Source organism: Erpetoichthys calabaricus, chromosome 8 (genome assembly GCF_900747795.2).
Source record: "Erpetoichthys calabaricus chromosome 8, fErpCal1.3, whole genome shotgun sequence".
In the NCBI taxonomy this organism is placed as follows: domain Eukaryota; kingdom Metazoa; phylum Chordata; class Cladistia; order Polypteriformes; family Polypteridae; genus Erpetoichthys; species Erpetoichthys calabaricus.
Window position 1 is genome coordinate 38,797,323 of NC_041401.2, and position 18,730 is coordinate 38,816,052.

The window sequence follows — 18,730 nt, forward strand, 5'->3', positions numbered from 1 at the left end:
GAAACACACAATTAAGATTAGGTTGTGACTATTCACATTTTCAGAATGTCATGGACATATATCATTTACACATCAACTCTGTGTATATTGTATAAGATAGGCAGATAGAAGAAACTAGCTTAAACCTCTTCTGGAAAGGTTTCCTGAAAATGCAGGCAAAATACTTAAAGCTGTTTAACGTGAGAAAAGAAAAAAAATATATCACAGACATTAGGTTGGGTGCATACACCGACAGCGCATTACTTCACCCACTACACAATGACAGACACTAGATTTAAAAACAAATTACCTTGTCAATTCATGTAGTCTAGTAACTTCTGCATCCCGCTGTTGAAGATTCAATTTCAAAACTTGGTTTTCCTTCTCAGAGGTTTCTAACTGAAACTGGATATCCTTCATTTTTGATAGTGCTTCTTCTATATCTTAAAACCAATTAACAAAATATAAGACTTCGGGCGTGTAAAACCGTAATATAAAAATCAGATCCATGAAATAAAACCCAAAATAATGTAAAATGTTGAGTGAGGATTTCTCTGGGAAATTTTCCCTTGCCCAGACGCGGGTCACCGGGGCCCCCCTCTGGAGCCAGGCCTGGAGGTGGGGCTCGATGGCGAGCGCCTGGTGGCCGGGCCTGCACCCATGGGGCTCAGCCAGGCACAGCCCGAAGAGGCAACATGGGTCCCCCTTCCCATGGGCTCACCACCTAGGAGGTCGGGTGCAGTGTGAGATGGGTGGTGGCTGAAGGCGGGGACCTTGGCGGTCCGATCCTCGGCTACAGAAGCTGGCTCTTGGGACGTGGAATGTCACCTCTCTGAAGGGGAAGGAGCCTGAGCTAGTGCGCAAGGTCGAGAGGTTCCGGGCTAGATATAGTCGGGCTCACCTCGCGCACAGCTTGGACTCTGGAACCAATCTCCTTGAGAGGGGCTGGACTCTCTACCACTCTGGAGTTGCCCCCGGTGAGAGGCACCGAGCGGGTGTGGGCATACTTATTGCCACCCGACTTGGAGCCTGTTCATTGGGGTTTACCACGGTGGACGAGAGGGTAGCCTCCCTCTGCCTTCGGGTGGGGGGGATGGGGCCTAACTGTTGTTCGTGCGTATGCGCCGAAAAGCAGTTTGGAGTACCCACCCTTTTTGGAGTCCCTGGAGGGGGTGCTAGAGGGCATACCTTCTGGAGACTCCCTCGTTCTGCTGGGAGACGTCAATGCTCACGTGGGCAATGACAGTGAGACCTGGAAGGGCGTGATTGGGAGGAATGGCCCCCCCGATCTGAACCCAAGCAGTGTTTTGTTATTGGACTTCTGTGCTCGTCACGGATTGTCCATAACAAACACTTTTTGTTATTGGACTTCTGTGCTCGTCACGGATTGTCCATAACAAACACTATGTTCAAGCATAGGGGTGTTCATATGTGCACTTGGCACCAGGACACCCTAGGCCTCAGTTCGATGATCAACTTTGTGGTCGTGTCGTCGGACCTGTGGTCACATGTCTTGGACACCCGGGTGAAGAGAGGGGCGGAGCTGTCAACTGATCACCACCTGGTGGTGAGTAGGCTTCGATGGTGGGGGAGGATGCCGGTCAGGCCTGGTAGGCCCAAACATGTTGTGAGGGTCTGCTGGGAACATCTGGCAGAGTCCCCTGTCAGAAGTAGCTTCAACTCCCACCTCCAGCAGAACTTCGACCACATCCCGAGGGAGGTGGGGGACATTGAGTCCGAATGGGCCATGTTCCGTGCCTCTATTGTTGAGGCGGCTGACCGGAGCTGTGGCCGTCTCAGAAGGGAGAAGTAGTGCAGTGTCAACACTGTATATGGTGGGGATGGTGCACAGCTGACCTCGACTCGAAACATTGTGGGTCGGTGGGGGGAGTACTTCGAAGACCTTCTCAATCCCACTAACATGCCTTCCAATGAGGAAGCAGAGCCTGGGGACTCAGAGGTGGGCTCCCCCATCTCTGGGACTGAGGTCACCGAGGTGGTCAAAAAACTCCTTGGTGGCAGGGCCCCGGGGGTGGATGAGATACGCCTGGAGTTCCTCAAGGCTCTGGATGTTGTAGGACTGTCCTGGTTGACAGGCCTCTGCAACATAGCATGGACAGCGCCTCTGGATTGGCAGACTGGGGTGGTGGTCCCCCTCTTTGTAGTTGGAACACACCCTCCGGTCCCCCTTCTTAGAGGGATCACACTCCTCAGCCTCCCTGGAAAAGTCTGTTCGGGGGTCCTGGAGAGGAGGGTCCGTCGGATAGTCGAACCTCGTATTCAGGAAGAACAGTGTGGTTTTCGTCCTGGTCGCAGAACAGTGGACCAGCTCTAGCAGGGTCCTGGAGGGTGCATGGGAGTTTGCCCAACCAGTCTACATGTGTTTTGTGGACTTGGAAAAGGTGTTCGACCGTGTCCCTCGGGGAATCCTGTGGGGGGTACTCGAGAGTTTGGGGTACCGGACCCCCTGATAAGGGCTGTTTGGCCCCTGTACGATCGGTGTCAGAGGTTGGTCCGCATTGCCGGCAGCAAGTCGAACCCATTTCCAGTGAGAGTTGGACTCCACCAGGGCTGCCCCTTGTCACAGATTCTGTTCAGAACTTTTATGGACAGAATTTCTAGGCGCAGCCAGGGCATTGAGGGGGTCCGGTTTGGTGGACTCAGGATTGGGTCACTGCTTTTTGCAGATGATGCTGTCCTGTTTGCTTCATCAGGCCGTGATCTTCAGCGCTCTCTGGATCGGTTCGCAGCGGAGTGTGAAGCGGCTGGGATGGGAATCAGCACCTCCAAATCCGAGACCATGGTCCTCAGCCGAAAAAGGGTAGAATGCCCTCTCAGGGTTGGGAGCGAGATCCTGCCAAGTATCTTTGGATCTTGTTCACGAGTGAGGGAAGAATAGAGCAGGAGATCAGCAGGCGGATCAGTGCGGCATCCGCATCGGTCTGTCGTGATGAAAATGAAGCTGAGCTGCAAGGCAAAGCTCTCAATTTACCAATCGATCTACGTTCCTACCCTCACCTATGGTCATGAGCTATGGGTAGTGACCGAAAGAACGAGATCGCGAATACAAGCGGCTGAAGTGAGTTTCCTCCGTAGTGTGTCTGGGCTTTCCCTTAAAGATAGGGTGAGAAGCTCAGTCATCCGGGAGGGGCTCAGAGTAGAGCCACTGCTCCTCCGCATCGAGAGGAGTCAGATGAGGTGGCTCGGGCATCTGATCAGGATGCCTCCAGGATGCCTCCATGGTGAGGTGTTCCGGGCACGTCTAACCGGGAGGAGGCCCCGTGGAAGACCCAGGACACACTGGAGAGACTATGTCTCTCGGCTGGCCTGGGAACGCCTTGGGATTCTACGGGAAGAGCTAGAAGAAGTGGCCGGGAAGAGGGAAGTCTGGGCATCTCTGCTCAAGCTGCTGCCCCAGCGACCCAATCTTGGATAAGCGGAAGAGGATGGATAGATGGATTTCTCTGATTATTAAAAAATGGACTAATAGCAGGAGGCAATACACGAATCACCTTTGATAGCATTTTTTACCTTTTAAACTCCATTAGCAACTACCAGGATATTCAGTCATTGCACACAATTAAAAATATCATTGCCAAGAGACCTAGCAAACTAAAAATCAGACATACTCCCATTTTCAACTTGAGAGCTCCAGGGCAGAAATTTTAAACAGCAGCAAAACAATGTTGTCCTACTTTCCTTTCAGGAAACGAATCTGCAGCAAATATCATGCAGGTCATCAAGCTCAACTGCAATCTGACTTTTTAACTCTGGGTAATGTAAGCCTGTGAGCATGCATAACCAATGCCACGCAAATTAAATTTCACATGAACTGGAAAGTTGCTTTCTGTAAGAATTTTGTACTACTTGTGTTCTTTACAAGGCAAGCTGATAGATAGCTCCTTTGCATACTGTGATTAGATAAACTAGCACATTGAAGACCAGCGCTAAATTTAAAATTTATGCAGACTTTCAAGTTCCATGTGGATGTATTTTTGAGTTTGTATTCGGTTTTAAGTGGAGCTTCCCAAGCAGACTTAAATTGCAAAGACATGGTTGCGATATTGACTATTATCTCTAAACTGGCTCAGTTTGAATAAGCTTATGATGTGTTTGTTTAGGCAAGAGCTTGGAAGCACTGCCACTGGTGTCTGAACTAGAGTTACAAAGTTTTAGAAAAGCACGACTAGTAAGGTACTGCTAAGGAGGTAAAATGACAATCATAATATGGATGTATTGTTTTATATAGGAAAGTAAATTCTACAGTCTAAAAATTTAGAGTAATAAAATATGTGTACTGATCACAGATACATTGTGTTGTGTTTTTATAACAAATACTACTCTATGCACATCGGAATGGAAAATCAAGTTGCTTAAAATGACAAAGGTACATTAGAGTCAGGATCATTACTGCGAAATATAGATAACTAGAAGTAAACTCAGGCTTTAAAAATGATCACACATGTGTAACCTGGAAATACTTGCTACTATGTTTTGTGTAATAAAATAAAAATAGCTTTTGGTTATTTTATCTATGGTAATATTGCAGTGCAAATGTATTAACCTTTGAAACTATTATGGGGGATTTCTTGAAACCATTACTCCATTAAGTACAGTAAAACCTACATTTCTCTGTTAACCTTCGGGGGGTCGCTGGGGGAGGAAACCACGCCAGCATCTACCCATTACTGTACCACTATTGTTGTGTGGTACGCTGCGAGTTTTGCACATTGAAACAACCTTCCCTTGTGCTAGCTCATAGTGTTCTTCCTCAGCTCCAGTGTCAGTTACGTACCTTCAGTTTTAATAGCGTTTCAGAGCTTTTCTCTTTTATTATAATTAATCTACTATACATTGTTATGGCTAATACAAATAACTGTGTGGTGTTGGAATTGTCACAAAAAACAAATTATGAAACGCTTACAAAACAGCAAAAGTGCTTCACATTATGGAGTAGGAAGAACAACAGTGAACGATACAAAGCGTGATGCCAACAAAATTGAAAAACGTGTTGAAAATGGAAACCACTGACAGTAATGTTAATGTATTAATATTAATGTTCTCCTGTAATTTCTGTTATATTATGATTTGTTAATATATTGTGACATGCTTGCAGCTTGTGATGTGCTGTTGGGAAGAGAAAGTGTGTAATGAAAGCTGTAAATAATGGACCTGGGTGAAGGGCTTCTGTTCTGTGAGGGGTGAACACGCCTCTTAGGAGACGAGTGACAGGAGAGTTTAGGAGAAAAGGAAAGGTGTGGCAGAAGGAAGTTTTGAGTAAGGAGTCTGGAGACAATAAGCAGGAGTGTTTGTGGTATAGAGAAAAAAGGAACATGAACGGCAGGAGATAAACTGTTAACTGGTGGGATAGCTTTCTTTTATTGTTTTGGAGGTGTGCTCCATAACCCAGATAATGAAGTGTAAGACAGGGCACCGTTGGTTATGAAATGAAGATTTCAAGTAAAATGCAGAAAACTCCAGTACCTCTGAGTTGTGTTTCCTTATTACGCTGGTCGTTACAACATTAATTAATCTTGTTAATACTCGATTATATATTGTATTGTAAATAAATGATTATTCGCTAATATATAGTATATCATTTTTAAAGTAGCTGTTCTGTTATCCGTCTTTTATCTGTCACGGCCTAGGTCCCGACCCCTAATGGATAATCAAGGTTTTACTGTAGTTGTAATTAATAAAAACAGAAAAGTGTTTCCTGTGACTATATATATTCACACATACACCAAATAAACATTACCTGTTTTTATGCTATTTATATCAGAATCACACTGTTGTCTTATGAGCATAATTTCTCCTTCCTTGTTTTGAATTGTGTTCAAGAGCTCTTGGTTATGTACCTTCTGCTCATCAACTGCTTTCAGTAGTTCCTCACACTTTTTCTGAAGTAGTTCGATACTTTTGTTTGATTCTTTTAACTGTGCTTGCAGAGTCATATTCAGAGACTGCACTGAAATCACTAAAATAAAACACACATTTCATATTTCACTAGTTTGTAATATTGTATATGTACTGTACAAGCACAAACTCAGTGGCCACCTTTATTAGAAATACTTGCTCAATAATAGAAGGGATCTACTTTGACTGTGGGATGACTGTTGGTGCAAGACATGCTGGTTGTAGCATACCCACGTGGGATTTATCACACATTATTGTCAAGTTTAGGTGTGATAAACAAAAACCAACAGTGAGCGGCAGTTTTATGGGAGAAAACACTGTATTAATGAAAAGGGTCAAAGGGCAGCAACAACACTAATTCAAACTAACGTAAGCCACAACGTGTTAAACAACAGCTCTGTACATACAGAAGGGCATCTCTCTTTAAATGCACAATCCATCGGACCACAAAAAGGACGAGACTAGAGTGGAGAAAAACATTAATGTCAGATGAAAATAGGAAGATGAAGCTAATGTGGGCATATTAACATCAACATTGGATGACAGAAAAATGGGATAAATGTTATCTGGACTAACAAATCTCATTTTTTTGCTTTCAGAAATTTTAACACTGCAGATATGGTCAAAATCCTAAACGATATGAACCCTGTCACTGTCACTGGTGCAGGCTCTTAGTCATAATCCAATGGTGTGGGGATTTTTATTTTGCCACACTATCAGATAAGCTCCATTTGAATGACACAGCTTATCAATGTATTGTTGGAGACCACTTGTAAAAGGGTAATGCCTCATGTCACAAAGTGTGCATCATCTCGAACTGATATCATGAACGAGACATTGAGGTCAGTTTACTCCAGCAGCTTATACAATCCCTATATTCCAATACAAGACAGGTGATTCACAGGATGCATGTATTCCTGAAAAATCTACAGGAACTTCAAGATTATATATCGGTGTGGACCAAAATCCCTAAGAAATGTTTCTAGCACTTTAGTGAATTAATGCCTTGAAGAATCTGGAATATGCTGGAGGCAAAAAGAGATCTTGCCAGTAACTAGATGTGTACCTAATAAAAGTGGCCATTCTGTGTGTTTGCACACATGTATGTATGGTTTATATATTTTAGAAATACTATAAAACACAACCTTAATTGATTAAACATATTTACATTCAAAATTTACATCCACTGGATTTAATTCTTTTTCAGCTCTCTCTCGCTCTCTCAGCTGTTGATTCACTATTCTCAGTCGTCTGAAATAGAGAGAAAACAACTTAGCATCTAATACATTTAAACCAAAGAAACAATAGAAAAAATTAATAACTACTCAATAGAAAAAATAAATCTGCATAGATTTCTAAGTTTCATAAGTTTTCTAATGCACCATAAAACACAATTAAAACATTTCTTTATATTATTATTGGACCAAAAACAGTCCATGCATTTCATGTTATGTCAAAAACATAGTCAAGTGAGAGAAGGTAAGTGTTTTCCAAGCTTGTTTTAGAATCACCTGAATGTATAGAAACAAAGAATATGAGACTATAAAAATGACTATCCTAAACTACCTGAAACCATAGCTGTGGCTCTCTCTTTCACTAACACCAAGATGTACTTTCTTCGACTGTTTCCCATGGGTTGACCAATATCAGATGGGGAATGGGGAAAACTAACATTCATTGTAACAACTGCCTTTTTCAGTACAGGGTCACAATTGCAGCAATAAAGCACAACGCAAGAAGTAAGCATGATTCGAGAAGTTGCATCATATATCATTGCAGTCCGTACCCTCACATGTACAGTTACATTAGATAAGCTAGTGTTTCCAATCAGCCTACAGTACACATTTTTACCATGATCACCATTTCTATTGTTCAAATTACATAAACAATAAAAATACACTTAATTTCAGTATCTGTTTCCATATTATCATTGGTACTCTAGGTGATAGCAACTACTAAGAATATTTAGCTGCCAAATGTTTCACAATGCATCAACTAAACATAAATAAAGATGCAAATGGATTATGCTGGGTTTAGTTTTTGCTCCCATCTCTTGATTTTTGGAAAATGTAGGCCAACAACACGAAGACTTAAAAACTGGCCATGAGAGAAAAGTCTGTCATGGCAGTCCTTGTACCTGCTGATGGGCTCCTGCAGAAACAAAAACCTATCACAAGGTAGCCAAACAAAAAAAAGAAAAGGGGAAAAAAAAACAAAACAGGAAGGAAGCAGCTGTAGCAGTGTCCAAAACAAAGGCAGAACAACACTGCTGGGCTTTCTCTGTATTATAGCATGTGGAGCTCAGCAATATGAGAGGATTTTGGAGTAGAAACACTGTTTCTCTAGAGAGTTGAGATTATTTGCACATAATCTGGCTTCCCCCTTGTGGTATACAGGGTCTGTAGCTCAGAAAAAGGTGGCAGAGTTTTAAGTAGATAATTGTGCCTTGAATGTGCAGGCTCCAATCGGGTGCAGGTGTATGCGAGTGCATTTCGCTCAGCGGTTAATTGGGGAACTGGCGGACTGCACAGCATACACATGTGGAGGCAGGTGGATCAGTCAGGCACCTAAAGGATGCCACAGATAGAGCAGATCCTCGCACACATACCCAATTAGGAAGAGTAACAAAGGAGCCAGTGCAGGGCAGGAGAAAGAAAGAAAAAAAGAATGGAAGTTAAAGGAAACAGAGAAAAAAAAAAATGTAGGAGTAAGCGAGAGCCAGTACAAGACAGAAGGAAGCAGGCGGATGGGAATGGAATAGATAGATAGATAGATAGATAGATAGATACTTTATTAATCCCAATGGGAAATTCACATTCTTCAGCAGCAGCATACTGATACAATAAATAATATTAAATTAAAGAATGATAATAATACAGGTGAAAAAAACAGACAATAACTATGTATAATGTTAAATATTAACGTTTACCCCCCCTGGTGGAATTAAAGAGTCGCAGAGCCCCCCAGGAAGGAACGTGTAGCCGGCACTTAGGAGGGGGCGGAGGGATCACTCCTGTTGAGTGACTACGGTGCAGAAGAGAACCATTGTGCTCAGGGTGTGCTCTTGCCGGGAGTAGCCAGGGCTCAGCAGCTCCCCGTGGAACACCGTGAGATTGGCAGCAGGTACAAGACCCGGAATAATAGGTTGTCTGCATGTTTCGGTTGGATGTCTCTCTGTGCTATGGGGCCCGATCAGGGTAAAATGCAGAGATATCAGTTTTAAAAGGAAGGCATCAAGGCTCTGAATTGTGAAGGACAGTTTCCTGCTTGTGTTTTTAACCTCACTTTTAATGGATTTATTTATTGGGATTTTTAACCTCCACTGATGCTTTTTATGGGTTATTTATTGAATTTTTGCACTGCACTTTGTTTTGAACACTGTTTGTTCTGACTGTTTCTAATAAAAGCACTGGAGCACTTGCACCTACCTGTTTGCTTTGTGTGTTGTGTCCTTATCAACTGGCTAATCACACAGGTACGTTATTGACAGTAGCAGGTTCAAGAGGCTCCCTAGAGCAACTGGGAGGGAGGAGCCAACCCACACCGTCATGCCCCTGTGCATATTATATGGGGCTATACTGGATAAGACCCAGGACATAATGAAGGGATTACCCTCACCCTCAGCTTGCCTGTTGGTCTGGTCTGTTAAGCTTAGTATGTTTCTACCATGACTCACAAATATAGTAAAGATTATCTGCATTCACAGTCAGTATTTATGTATACTTATTAACCAAAGTAGACACTTCTTGTTCCTGATCACACTGCAAATAGTACAAATTTTCCAGATCAAAATTTCTCAAGATCTGGTAATCTTGAATTATGCATAGAACATCATCAGGCACTGATGATTTACGACATCATTAAAGATTCTTGTGAATGATTATAATGACTGTAGGATTTAGGATTGAAAGGGACTCCATCCACAAAAATGTCATGTCTTGAAAGTACTGTTACTGGAATAAGCTACCTGCAACCTTGTGATAAAAAAAGCTAATTCAGGAACTAAAGGGATAGATAATTAACTTATCACAGGTTGGCATTTTCATTATATTTACTGCATGGAACATTTAGGCTGTTCGTGAAGAATGATACAGCTAAAAATGGAGGTGTGTGTGTATATGAGACAAAAAAGTAATAATTACAAGTTCAATATACTATTTTTGTTTTCTTTAGGAATATTCCTTTGGTCATACCATGTAGTCTTGTGCATCTGTTTTACCACCTGTAACATCACTTTATTGCTTACTTCATTACAATGGAATTTTATCAGTCTCATGCCAAACTGTTTCACATTATTTATATTTTGGTACATCAAATCAATGTCATAGAAAATAATAATTACCATGTCAGGAATTCTACTAATATTTAATTGCTGCAAATATGGATATACCTTTGGCAGAATCCTACATCTACACTGAGTGGACTTGACTTTAAGACAGATCAAGACATAACCAGCACTGAAACCTCCCCACTAAAGCTACTGTGGTAGGCAGGTAAAAAACTGAATAGTAAAACCCTAGACCTATGCTCCCACAACATACTGTTCTCCCTACCACAAGGGACACTCAACTATTAATTCATTACTATTACTACAAAAGATCAAATACAATTGTGAGACATGCCACCTACAGAAGTCCTCAGGTGACTTTTTAACTATGTATAAATGGTGGACAGGAAGAGGAATGCATAGACCTGCTGGATGATTTTTTGGAGCTGTAGCATTGTGTCTCAATATTAACAAAAACATATGGTGGTAGGAAAAGCAAAACCTTTATAGCTGTGGTCTCTACCCAAGGACCGTAGATGTTGATGTAGTTCAGGTATACAACAACCTGATGGGAGTACACGGCCACATAGCTGGACTGGTTTGCACTTATACAGAATTGCAATTAACACTATAAGTAGACACAGATCAATTGTTGTGAGCAAACATTTCAAATTATATTCTATTAGTCTGTTGTTATAATACCACATTCTGAGCAGCAGAATGAGAACAGGAGATGCCAACAAGCTTAAACTGAAAAGGTTCTATGGACCAGTCTGGACTATGTAAAAGCAGTGGCTGAGAAAAGGATACTGAACATGCCGCTGGCTGCCATAAACAATTCCTCACAAACTCCACCTGATACCCTGGTCAAATTGTCTTTTTTTGTTTGCTTCTGGAGCTCTAATACAACTCGATTTGAATTCACATTTTATTATCATGTGGAGGCAAACTCTGGCCGATTAGGATGGGGGAAAAAGTAAAGCACCTGCAGGATGCATTTGAACTCTACAATTTTCTGAGGAAAGTGATAAAAAGATTGCCATGAGGTTTCTTTTGCACAAAGTTTTCATAACCCTAGCATCCTTAACTAGTAGAAATAGTTACAGAATGGACAAACAACTTTGAAATATAACTGTGTCCCACTGGTGGGAAGCCCCATGCATAAGTGGTTAATATTATTGTCAGCAAGCAACTTCCAAAAAAAGCACATTAAACTTACCGACGTAGCTGGGCGTTTTCACTTCGCAAAGGTTGCAAGGCCAATGCGATTTCTGCCTGTACATTTGTACTTCCAACCATGGTAGGCAACAATGATATATTATCTTCCACCTCTGTTATTACCCTGAACACCTCTGGATCATCTCCTTAATAGAAATAATATAATGTTTTACTTTTTCCATTCACAATGCATGCTGCATTATTATTGCAAACCTATAAATTAAAAGGAATAATTACATTCCAAAAAAATTCAGGCTCGTAGTGTATTAAAACTCTACTTGTGGAAATTTTTAAGATTAGAAATCCTGAGCAACATAAAAGAAATGAGATATTTGGGATTTACTTTCTAAACTGCTTAACCTCAAGTAGCAAAAAGCACAGAGTGGGTATCCCTCAGTTCACCATAAGGGTATGAGAGATGAAGCAACATAAACTTAATAAACACAGTTCACCAAGTTTGTCAAAACTGTGGCTATTGAACACTTAAAATTGAAGAATGTGCTCCAACAGTACTCAATTGCAAGACATTTTTTTACATTAACACAATTCATATCTGAATCTTAGTGCATAAAACACAACACCACAATGACATGAAAAGTCATGCATCACATTTATATTTGGCTTTAATTAGAAGACAGGAGTGTTTTCGCATTGTAGATGGTTTTATCACTGGAACTATAGTTCACTTTACAAATATATGAAATAATAATAATAATAATAAAGATCTCCAGGTGAGCGGCACGGTGGCGCAGTGGGTAGCGCTGCTGCCTCGCAGTTGGGAGATCTGGGGACCTGGGTTCGCTTCCCAGGTCCTCCCTGCGTGGAGTTTGCATGTTCTCCCTGTGTCTGCGTGGGTTTCCTCCCACAGTCCAAAGACATGCAGGTTAGGTGGATTGGCGATTCTAAATTGGCCCTAGTGTGTGCTTGGTGTGTTTGTGTGTCCCCTGCGGTGGGTTGGCACCCTGCCCGGGATTGGTTCCTGCCTTGTGCCCTGTGTTGGCTGGGATTGGCTCCAGCAAACCCCCGTGACCCTGTGTTCGGATTCAGCGGGTTGGAAAATGGATGGATGGAAGATCTCCAAGTTTGGATGAAAAGGGTTGTTTCATTAACATTTCAAAATGATGAATACTTTCAGGCATTTGCATACACAACCAAAATCCAGGATTCGTAGTGCCACTTCACTCATGTGTGTTCTTAGACTAATGCTTTGGTAAGATAACCAAATGTATGAGCATTTGGCTATATGTTTAAAAAGTCACAGAATATTCCCTAAGCGTCACCACAAAAATAATACTGATCCCTTCTCTGCTCTAAACATTCTTATTTTTGTAAATTTCCTGGGATCTCAGTTATAAAACTTGTGTATTCAAGCATGAAAATATATGTATGCCATAAAACAGGAAAATATGTATGACAAAAAAAAATGTGTGATTTACAAATGCTGACAACCTATGCAATTTACCCTTTATAAATCACAATTGTCTTATAAACGTGTACTTGGACATAAATCAAACCCTGCCTGGTTGCCAACATGAAAACAACCATATATTGACCATGCCAATTAACCTCATATAAATATGCAAACACGATGCTTCAGACCTTCATTGGCTGGTAGAGCAGCCTCACATATGATGCATCCATCACATACAGTGTTGTCTACGAACACTACTTTTCCTCAAAATAAATGAATAATGGTTTGAGCAACTTCATTCTTGCCAGGTACCCTTATTAAGTGCTTGAAGTTGACAGTGTATGGTGCTTACTGGCAGTTTTTATAGTACAAGCACATATAGCGCAGAACTAATAATCCCAAGCTTCAAACTCCAAGATGGACACTATCCAATCTAATGTTATACATCTTGGCACTCAAAAGTCCAAGGCAGACTGAATGCAGCTCCTCGGATTATAGCTTTCAGCACAGCGGGCATGATGGACCCAAAGCTTGGCCAAGATATTTCTGACCTACTAACGAGTTCTCTCTCGTAGGTGTCTGTTTCCAGAAAGCAACCTGGATATTGCTCAACATCAGGCAGTTTGTCTATCTAATGCCTGGTCTAATTCAGCTAATAGTTCCAATAGAATGGCTCTTGGGAGCCTAAATCGGCTCATAAGCCAGTTTTCATTATGGGCAAAAAAAAACCAAAAAAAAAAACCTGTGGTCAGAAAAGCTTGTTCTCTTAGTATATGACCATTTGTATAGTCTTCGAGCAGCACCTAAACAGGCCATAATTTGTCAAACCAATAGGCTACAGATAGTCTGTGAGACATCAGATTTATAGCTTTCTATAAGCAGGGAGGAAATGACAACTGTACGTTTACTTCATGTAGTTATTGACAGCAAATGACTGCATGGTTTTTAATCCTGAGAAGTTTAAGAAGGTAGGCTATATACGTAAACTGACAACAAAACAAAAAACATCTTCAGGGCAAATATACAGAATTGGCCCTCTTTAAAGTGAGCTAAAATAGTCTTTACATCATATTAATCACTTTTGAAGTTCAAAATGTTTATCGCAACATTATAATAATGGCTTGTGATGCAAGTTATTATATGTGTGAAACATCACTTTGCTACACTTCCCTACTTGAGGAAGGGTGTCATCATTTTGCACTCTCAGAAATATTATGTCCCATTTATTTCACTCTGAATGATTTTAACTGCATTTTGTTCCCTTATTCCAGTATGATCAAGTACAGTCACATCACAGTATAAGAATAGGAATATTATAGACAGTATTTGACTATTTTTGCCTACCAGTTGCATTCTAATATTTTTCATTAATTTAACCACCATTTTAATCACATATCTAGGTAAGGTAAAATAATGTATATACTAAACATTTTTTACAAAAACTCACTATTCATCAAGGAAAACACAGGAATCACCAGATTGCAAATTAAAGCTTTAACTTTAAACATGGTTACTTTTCCAAAAAGAGATGCACATTACCTTTCTCTGCTACGAGTGCTTTTAGTTCTCCCAAAAGATACTTTACAGTTTTTACTTTTTTCATAGTCTGGTCCGGACTTGCACATTTCATTCTGAGAAGGTTTTGTTTATCAAAACTCGTTTGACAACTAGTATCCCTTACTGGCGTATGATCTACTGAATCTAATTCATCTTCACTCGTAGTCCACTCACTATGTTCAGATTCTGATAGTTCCGCAGAAGTTTGCACCTGGGTTGGATCCTGAACTTGACTAGACACTACTGGCTGCCAACCTTCAACCTGTTGATGCTGAAGATGTGACAAATGTATCTGAATTTGCCTTAACAGGTCTTGATCCCGAGTGTTTCCTTGCTGCAGTCCTCCTTCATTAGGGCATGGTGTATGTGGAACTACCTGTGCTACTGCTGCCTGAGAGCCTATATGCAATGGTACTTGCAATACAGTAGGAACAGGGGCAGGACTTATATGCACGGGAAAATAAGTGATCCCTCCTTGCTGAGCACATTCCTTATGAACATCCCTGGAAGTGGTCTGAAATGAGATACAGACAGGTTGTACACTAAATAACTAATGCATAATCAGAAGCTTAACTATATAAAGTACATAAAACATTCCAATATGCACTTTATTTATTGTTATTTTACTTATTAAATTTCTACCCAAGAAAATACAATAGATTTTAATATTTAAATCCAGATAAACAAGCTATTCACGTAAGAACTAAAGTGTAAGAATTAACGTATTTCCTAGAAATTTTATATACACAAAAAAGCGGTCCCTTTTGTTATACATCATATACATTTTCTCTCAAATGTATGAATCTTAAGATACAAACCATTGTTTTTGCTGAAAGACTTTTTGTATGTAAAATAAAAGCATGTCACAAGCCATATTTACTTTAATATTGCGAAGTACTTCATGTATATAGATTTTAGTTTCAAATGTGACTAGCAGACACAGAAAGGTGTGACAACTTAATAAAAGAAGAAATTTGTTCCATGTGTCTGCATTTGAGCAGCAAAGTACTTTTCTGACATTATGCAGCATTAGTAGAGTGAACACTCAATAAGTGGCAGGAAAAACTGCCTAAGGAGAAAGGTGTAAATGGCAGCATAGATGTTGCAATGCTTTCAAAACAACATATCTCTAGAATTAGCTAGTACTACTAAAAAATATTATGCAAAAAAAAAAAAAAAAAAAAAAAAAAAAAAAAAGAGATGCATTAAGAAAAGATTACTAAGGGATGTGCTTGGTTTTTTAGTGAAATATACACAGCCACTAATGCCTTACACAGGTCTTCGGTAATTTAACATCTGATTCAAATTAGTCTCTTTTTAAAAATATACTGTTGCCATCCATTTGTTCCATTATCACCTGGCCAGCATGACACTACCCAATTCATTTTGTTTAATTAAAACAGTATTAACACTAGCACAGTACTAGTTTTCTTAACAGGTTGCTCAACTCTTCTCTCTACATTAATATGTCTACTGTAAACCAGGGGTGTCAAACTCCGGGTCTGGAGGGCCGCAGTGGCAGCAGGTTTTCATTCCAACCCTTTTCCTAATCAGTGATCAATTTTCACTACTAATTAGCTTCTTTTCCCTTCATTTTAATAGCCTGACTTTTAAGGATTCAGTCCTCTGAATTTATTCCTTTCTTAATTAAATGACAGCCATACAGAAATGAGATGTGAAATGAGCCAACAAATGACCAGCCAAACTGGGATTTCAAACTCCCACCAATCTCTTAATGAGAAGCTGATTCTTGCTGTTAATTAAACCCTTTATTTAATTCCATGGCTTGTTGCTGCTCTCATTCTGTCACAGCAGACATTTCCAAATCTGTTGATTTTTCTGTTTTTAATACGAACACCGTCAAAATGTTTTGGTAACCTGAGAGATCAGCCTTACCAAAACCATCACCTTTCTTTATTTTCAGATATTGTGTGATAGGCACAGGTGAGCTGGTCATGTGTTGGCTTGTTTTGTGTCTTATTATTGTTTGGCTGCTAATTAAGGAAAAAGAGAGAGCTAAGGGGCCCGAGTCAAGTTAATTAAAATGAAGGCAAAAGAAGATAATTAGCAGAAAAAAAGTGGTCACTAATGAAGAAGATGGTTAGAATGAAAACCTGCAGCCACTGCAGCCCTCCAAGATCGGAGTTACACCCATGGTCTAAATCATTCACAATCAGTTAATGCATTATTTTAGCACAATTCTTTTTTTACTTTTAATACACTTCATTTGGGATTATCATGGGCCCACACATTAAAATGGCTTCAGATAAATGAATACTGTTAGCCTTTCACCATAAATTGTGATTTCATGAGCTTTACTTGTAGCATAGTATGAGATGACAAACTCACTAAGGGAGGAGGGGTTGGGGGGACAGGGGTACAGATACAAACGCATGCACACTTGTTTACAATCTGCACACCACTCTCCGGAGTAAATGTAAGGCAAATTCACTTTTGACATTCTTTATGCATGTCAAAACCTTAATCAGATTGCTACATACGGTAAGTAGCTGAAATACATCCTGATGAAATATGCCACTCATCTTAACTTCCATGTTCTTACTACTAATTAGTGCTGGGAGGTACACCGGTTCATACTGAAAACCATTTTTTATTTTTGTTATGATACGGATTTTTCTTATACCGCAACACTGGTTTAAATTGCCTAAACAACGTTTGGAACTTCGCGCTGTGGGAAACCGTTTAAGGGAGACCTTTTTCACTGCTACACCGCTAAACACATGCAACGGAGTACATGCGTTAGTGGAGGTGTTGCGCGGGGGCTCTTTTTCACTGCTGCACCGCTAAACAGGCATGCAACGGAGTACATGCGGTAGTGGAGGTATTGCGCGGTGAAAATGGACAGAGAACATTCCGAAACTGATGCTGTAGCAGACGATAAACTTGAACATGATGACACAGAAGAACTTTTGCTGGAAAAAGGAGTCACGTCTGTTGTCTGGAGATACTTTGGATTTAAAAGGTCGGATGTGGACCATTATATTCAAATGTGTGAATACTGTTTCTATACTACTAGATAATACTGCAAGCCAAGTTGTACTTGTTTTTTTTCAATACCGTGTAATGTACCTGGGTACTGTGTAATCAGTCATCACGACCCTGTGTCAAAAGATCTGGGAATCTGGCAAATGGCAGAGGGACTGGAAAAGATCCATATTTATCCCGTTACTGAAAAAAGGTGACACCTGAGATTGCTCGAATTATCGCACAATAGCTCTGATCCCGCATGCGAGCAAAGTGCTCCTAAAGATCATACAGGAGCGGCTGAGGTCAACAATCAAGGCAGAATTGCCCGATGTACAAGCAGGTTTCAGGCGGGGACGCGGAACTCGCGACCACATCGCAAACCTGTGTTGGATCATTGAAAGATGTCGGGAATATCAAAAGAAGATCTACCTGTGCTTCATAGACTACACAAAGGCATTTGATTGCTTTGACCATATGAAACTGTGGGAAGCCTTAAAAGAGTTGGGTGTACCACCGCATCTGGTTAAGTTGATCAGATCGTTATATTCCGAGCAGGAAGCAACAGTTCGGACACAATGCGGAGACTCTGAATGGTTCCACTGTAGAAAAGGAGTGCGAAAAGGTTGCATCCTCTCCCCCTTTCTATGTAATCTGTATGCGGAAGTCAACACGCGGAAGGCAGGACTGGAGGAGTCAGAAACTGGAGTAAAAATCGGCGGAAGAAACATCAATAATCTCCGATACGCTGACTACCTTGTTGGCTGAAACGAAAAAGGGACTTGAGGATTTGATAATGAAAATCAAGCACGAAAGCGAAAAAATGGGTTTGCAATTGAACTTAAAAAAGACAAAAATAATGATGACCGCAGTCAACAACATCAAATAAAAATCAACGATGAGGAAATAGAATGTGTTCAGGAATTTACTTTCCTAGGCTCAAACATCGACCGGGGCGGAGAACTTTGCTGAGAGGTAAAAAGAAGGATAGCGCTCGACCGAAGTACAATGCTGAACATGGAAAAAATTTGGAAAAGCAGAGATATCAGCCTCACCACTAAATGCAGGCTAGTCCGTGCAATTGTTTTTCCAATAACCATGTATGGATGTGAAAGTTGGACCCTGAAAAAAGCAGACAGAAGGAAGATTGACGGTTTTGAACTTTGGTGCTGGAGAAAGCTACTCCGCATTCCATGGATAGAGAGAGTAACGACCAAAGAAGTGCTAGAGCACATAAAGCCGGATATCTCGTTAGAAGGGAAAACTAGACTCAAACTGACCTATTTCAGCCATATAATGCGATCAAATTCGCTAGGGATGGTAAGCGGCAAAAGAAGACCCGGCCGCCAGCAGACTCGTTGGCTTAACACCATCAAAGCAGACACGAGCATGAGCAT

At 40.8% G+C, this 18,730-nt stretch overlaps 1 protein-coding gene across 3 annotated transcripts in view; it reads right to left on the reverse strand.

Moving 5' to 3' along the window:
* Positions 1-18,730, reverse strand: part of ccdc14 (coiled-coil domain containing 14) — a 37,992-nt gene that overhangs the window by 7,255 nt on the left and 12,007 nt on the right. For all 3 annotated transcript variants that reach the window (XM_028806475.2, XM_051931002.1, XM_051931001.1), the window contains 5 exons: positions 14,331-14,862; positions 11,382-11,526; positions 7,064-7,146; positions 5,738-5,956; positions 290-422 (listed from right to left, as the gene is read on the reverse strand). In XM_028806475.2, the coding sequence (XP_028662308.2) occupies positions 290-422; positions 5,738-5,956; positions 7,064-7,146; positions 11,382-11,526; positions 14,331-14,862 (1,112 nt within the window). The remainder of the gene's footprint in view (positions 1-289; positions 423-5,737; positions 5,957-7,063; positions 7,147-11,381; positions 11,527-14,330; positions 14,863-18,730) is intronic.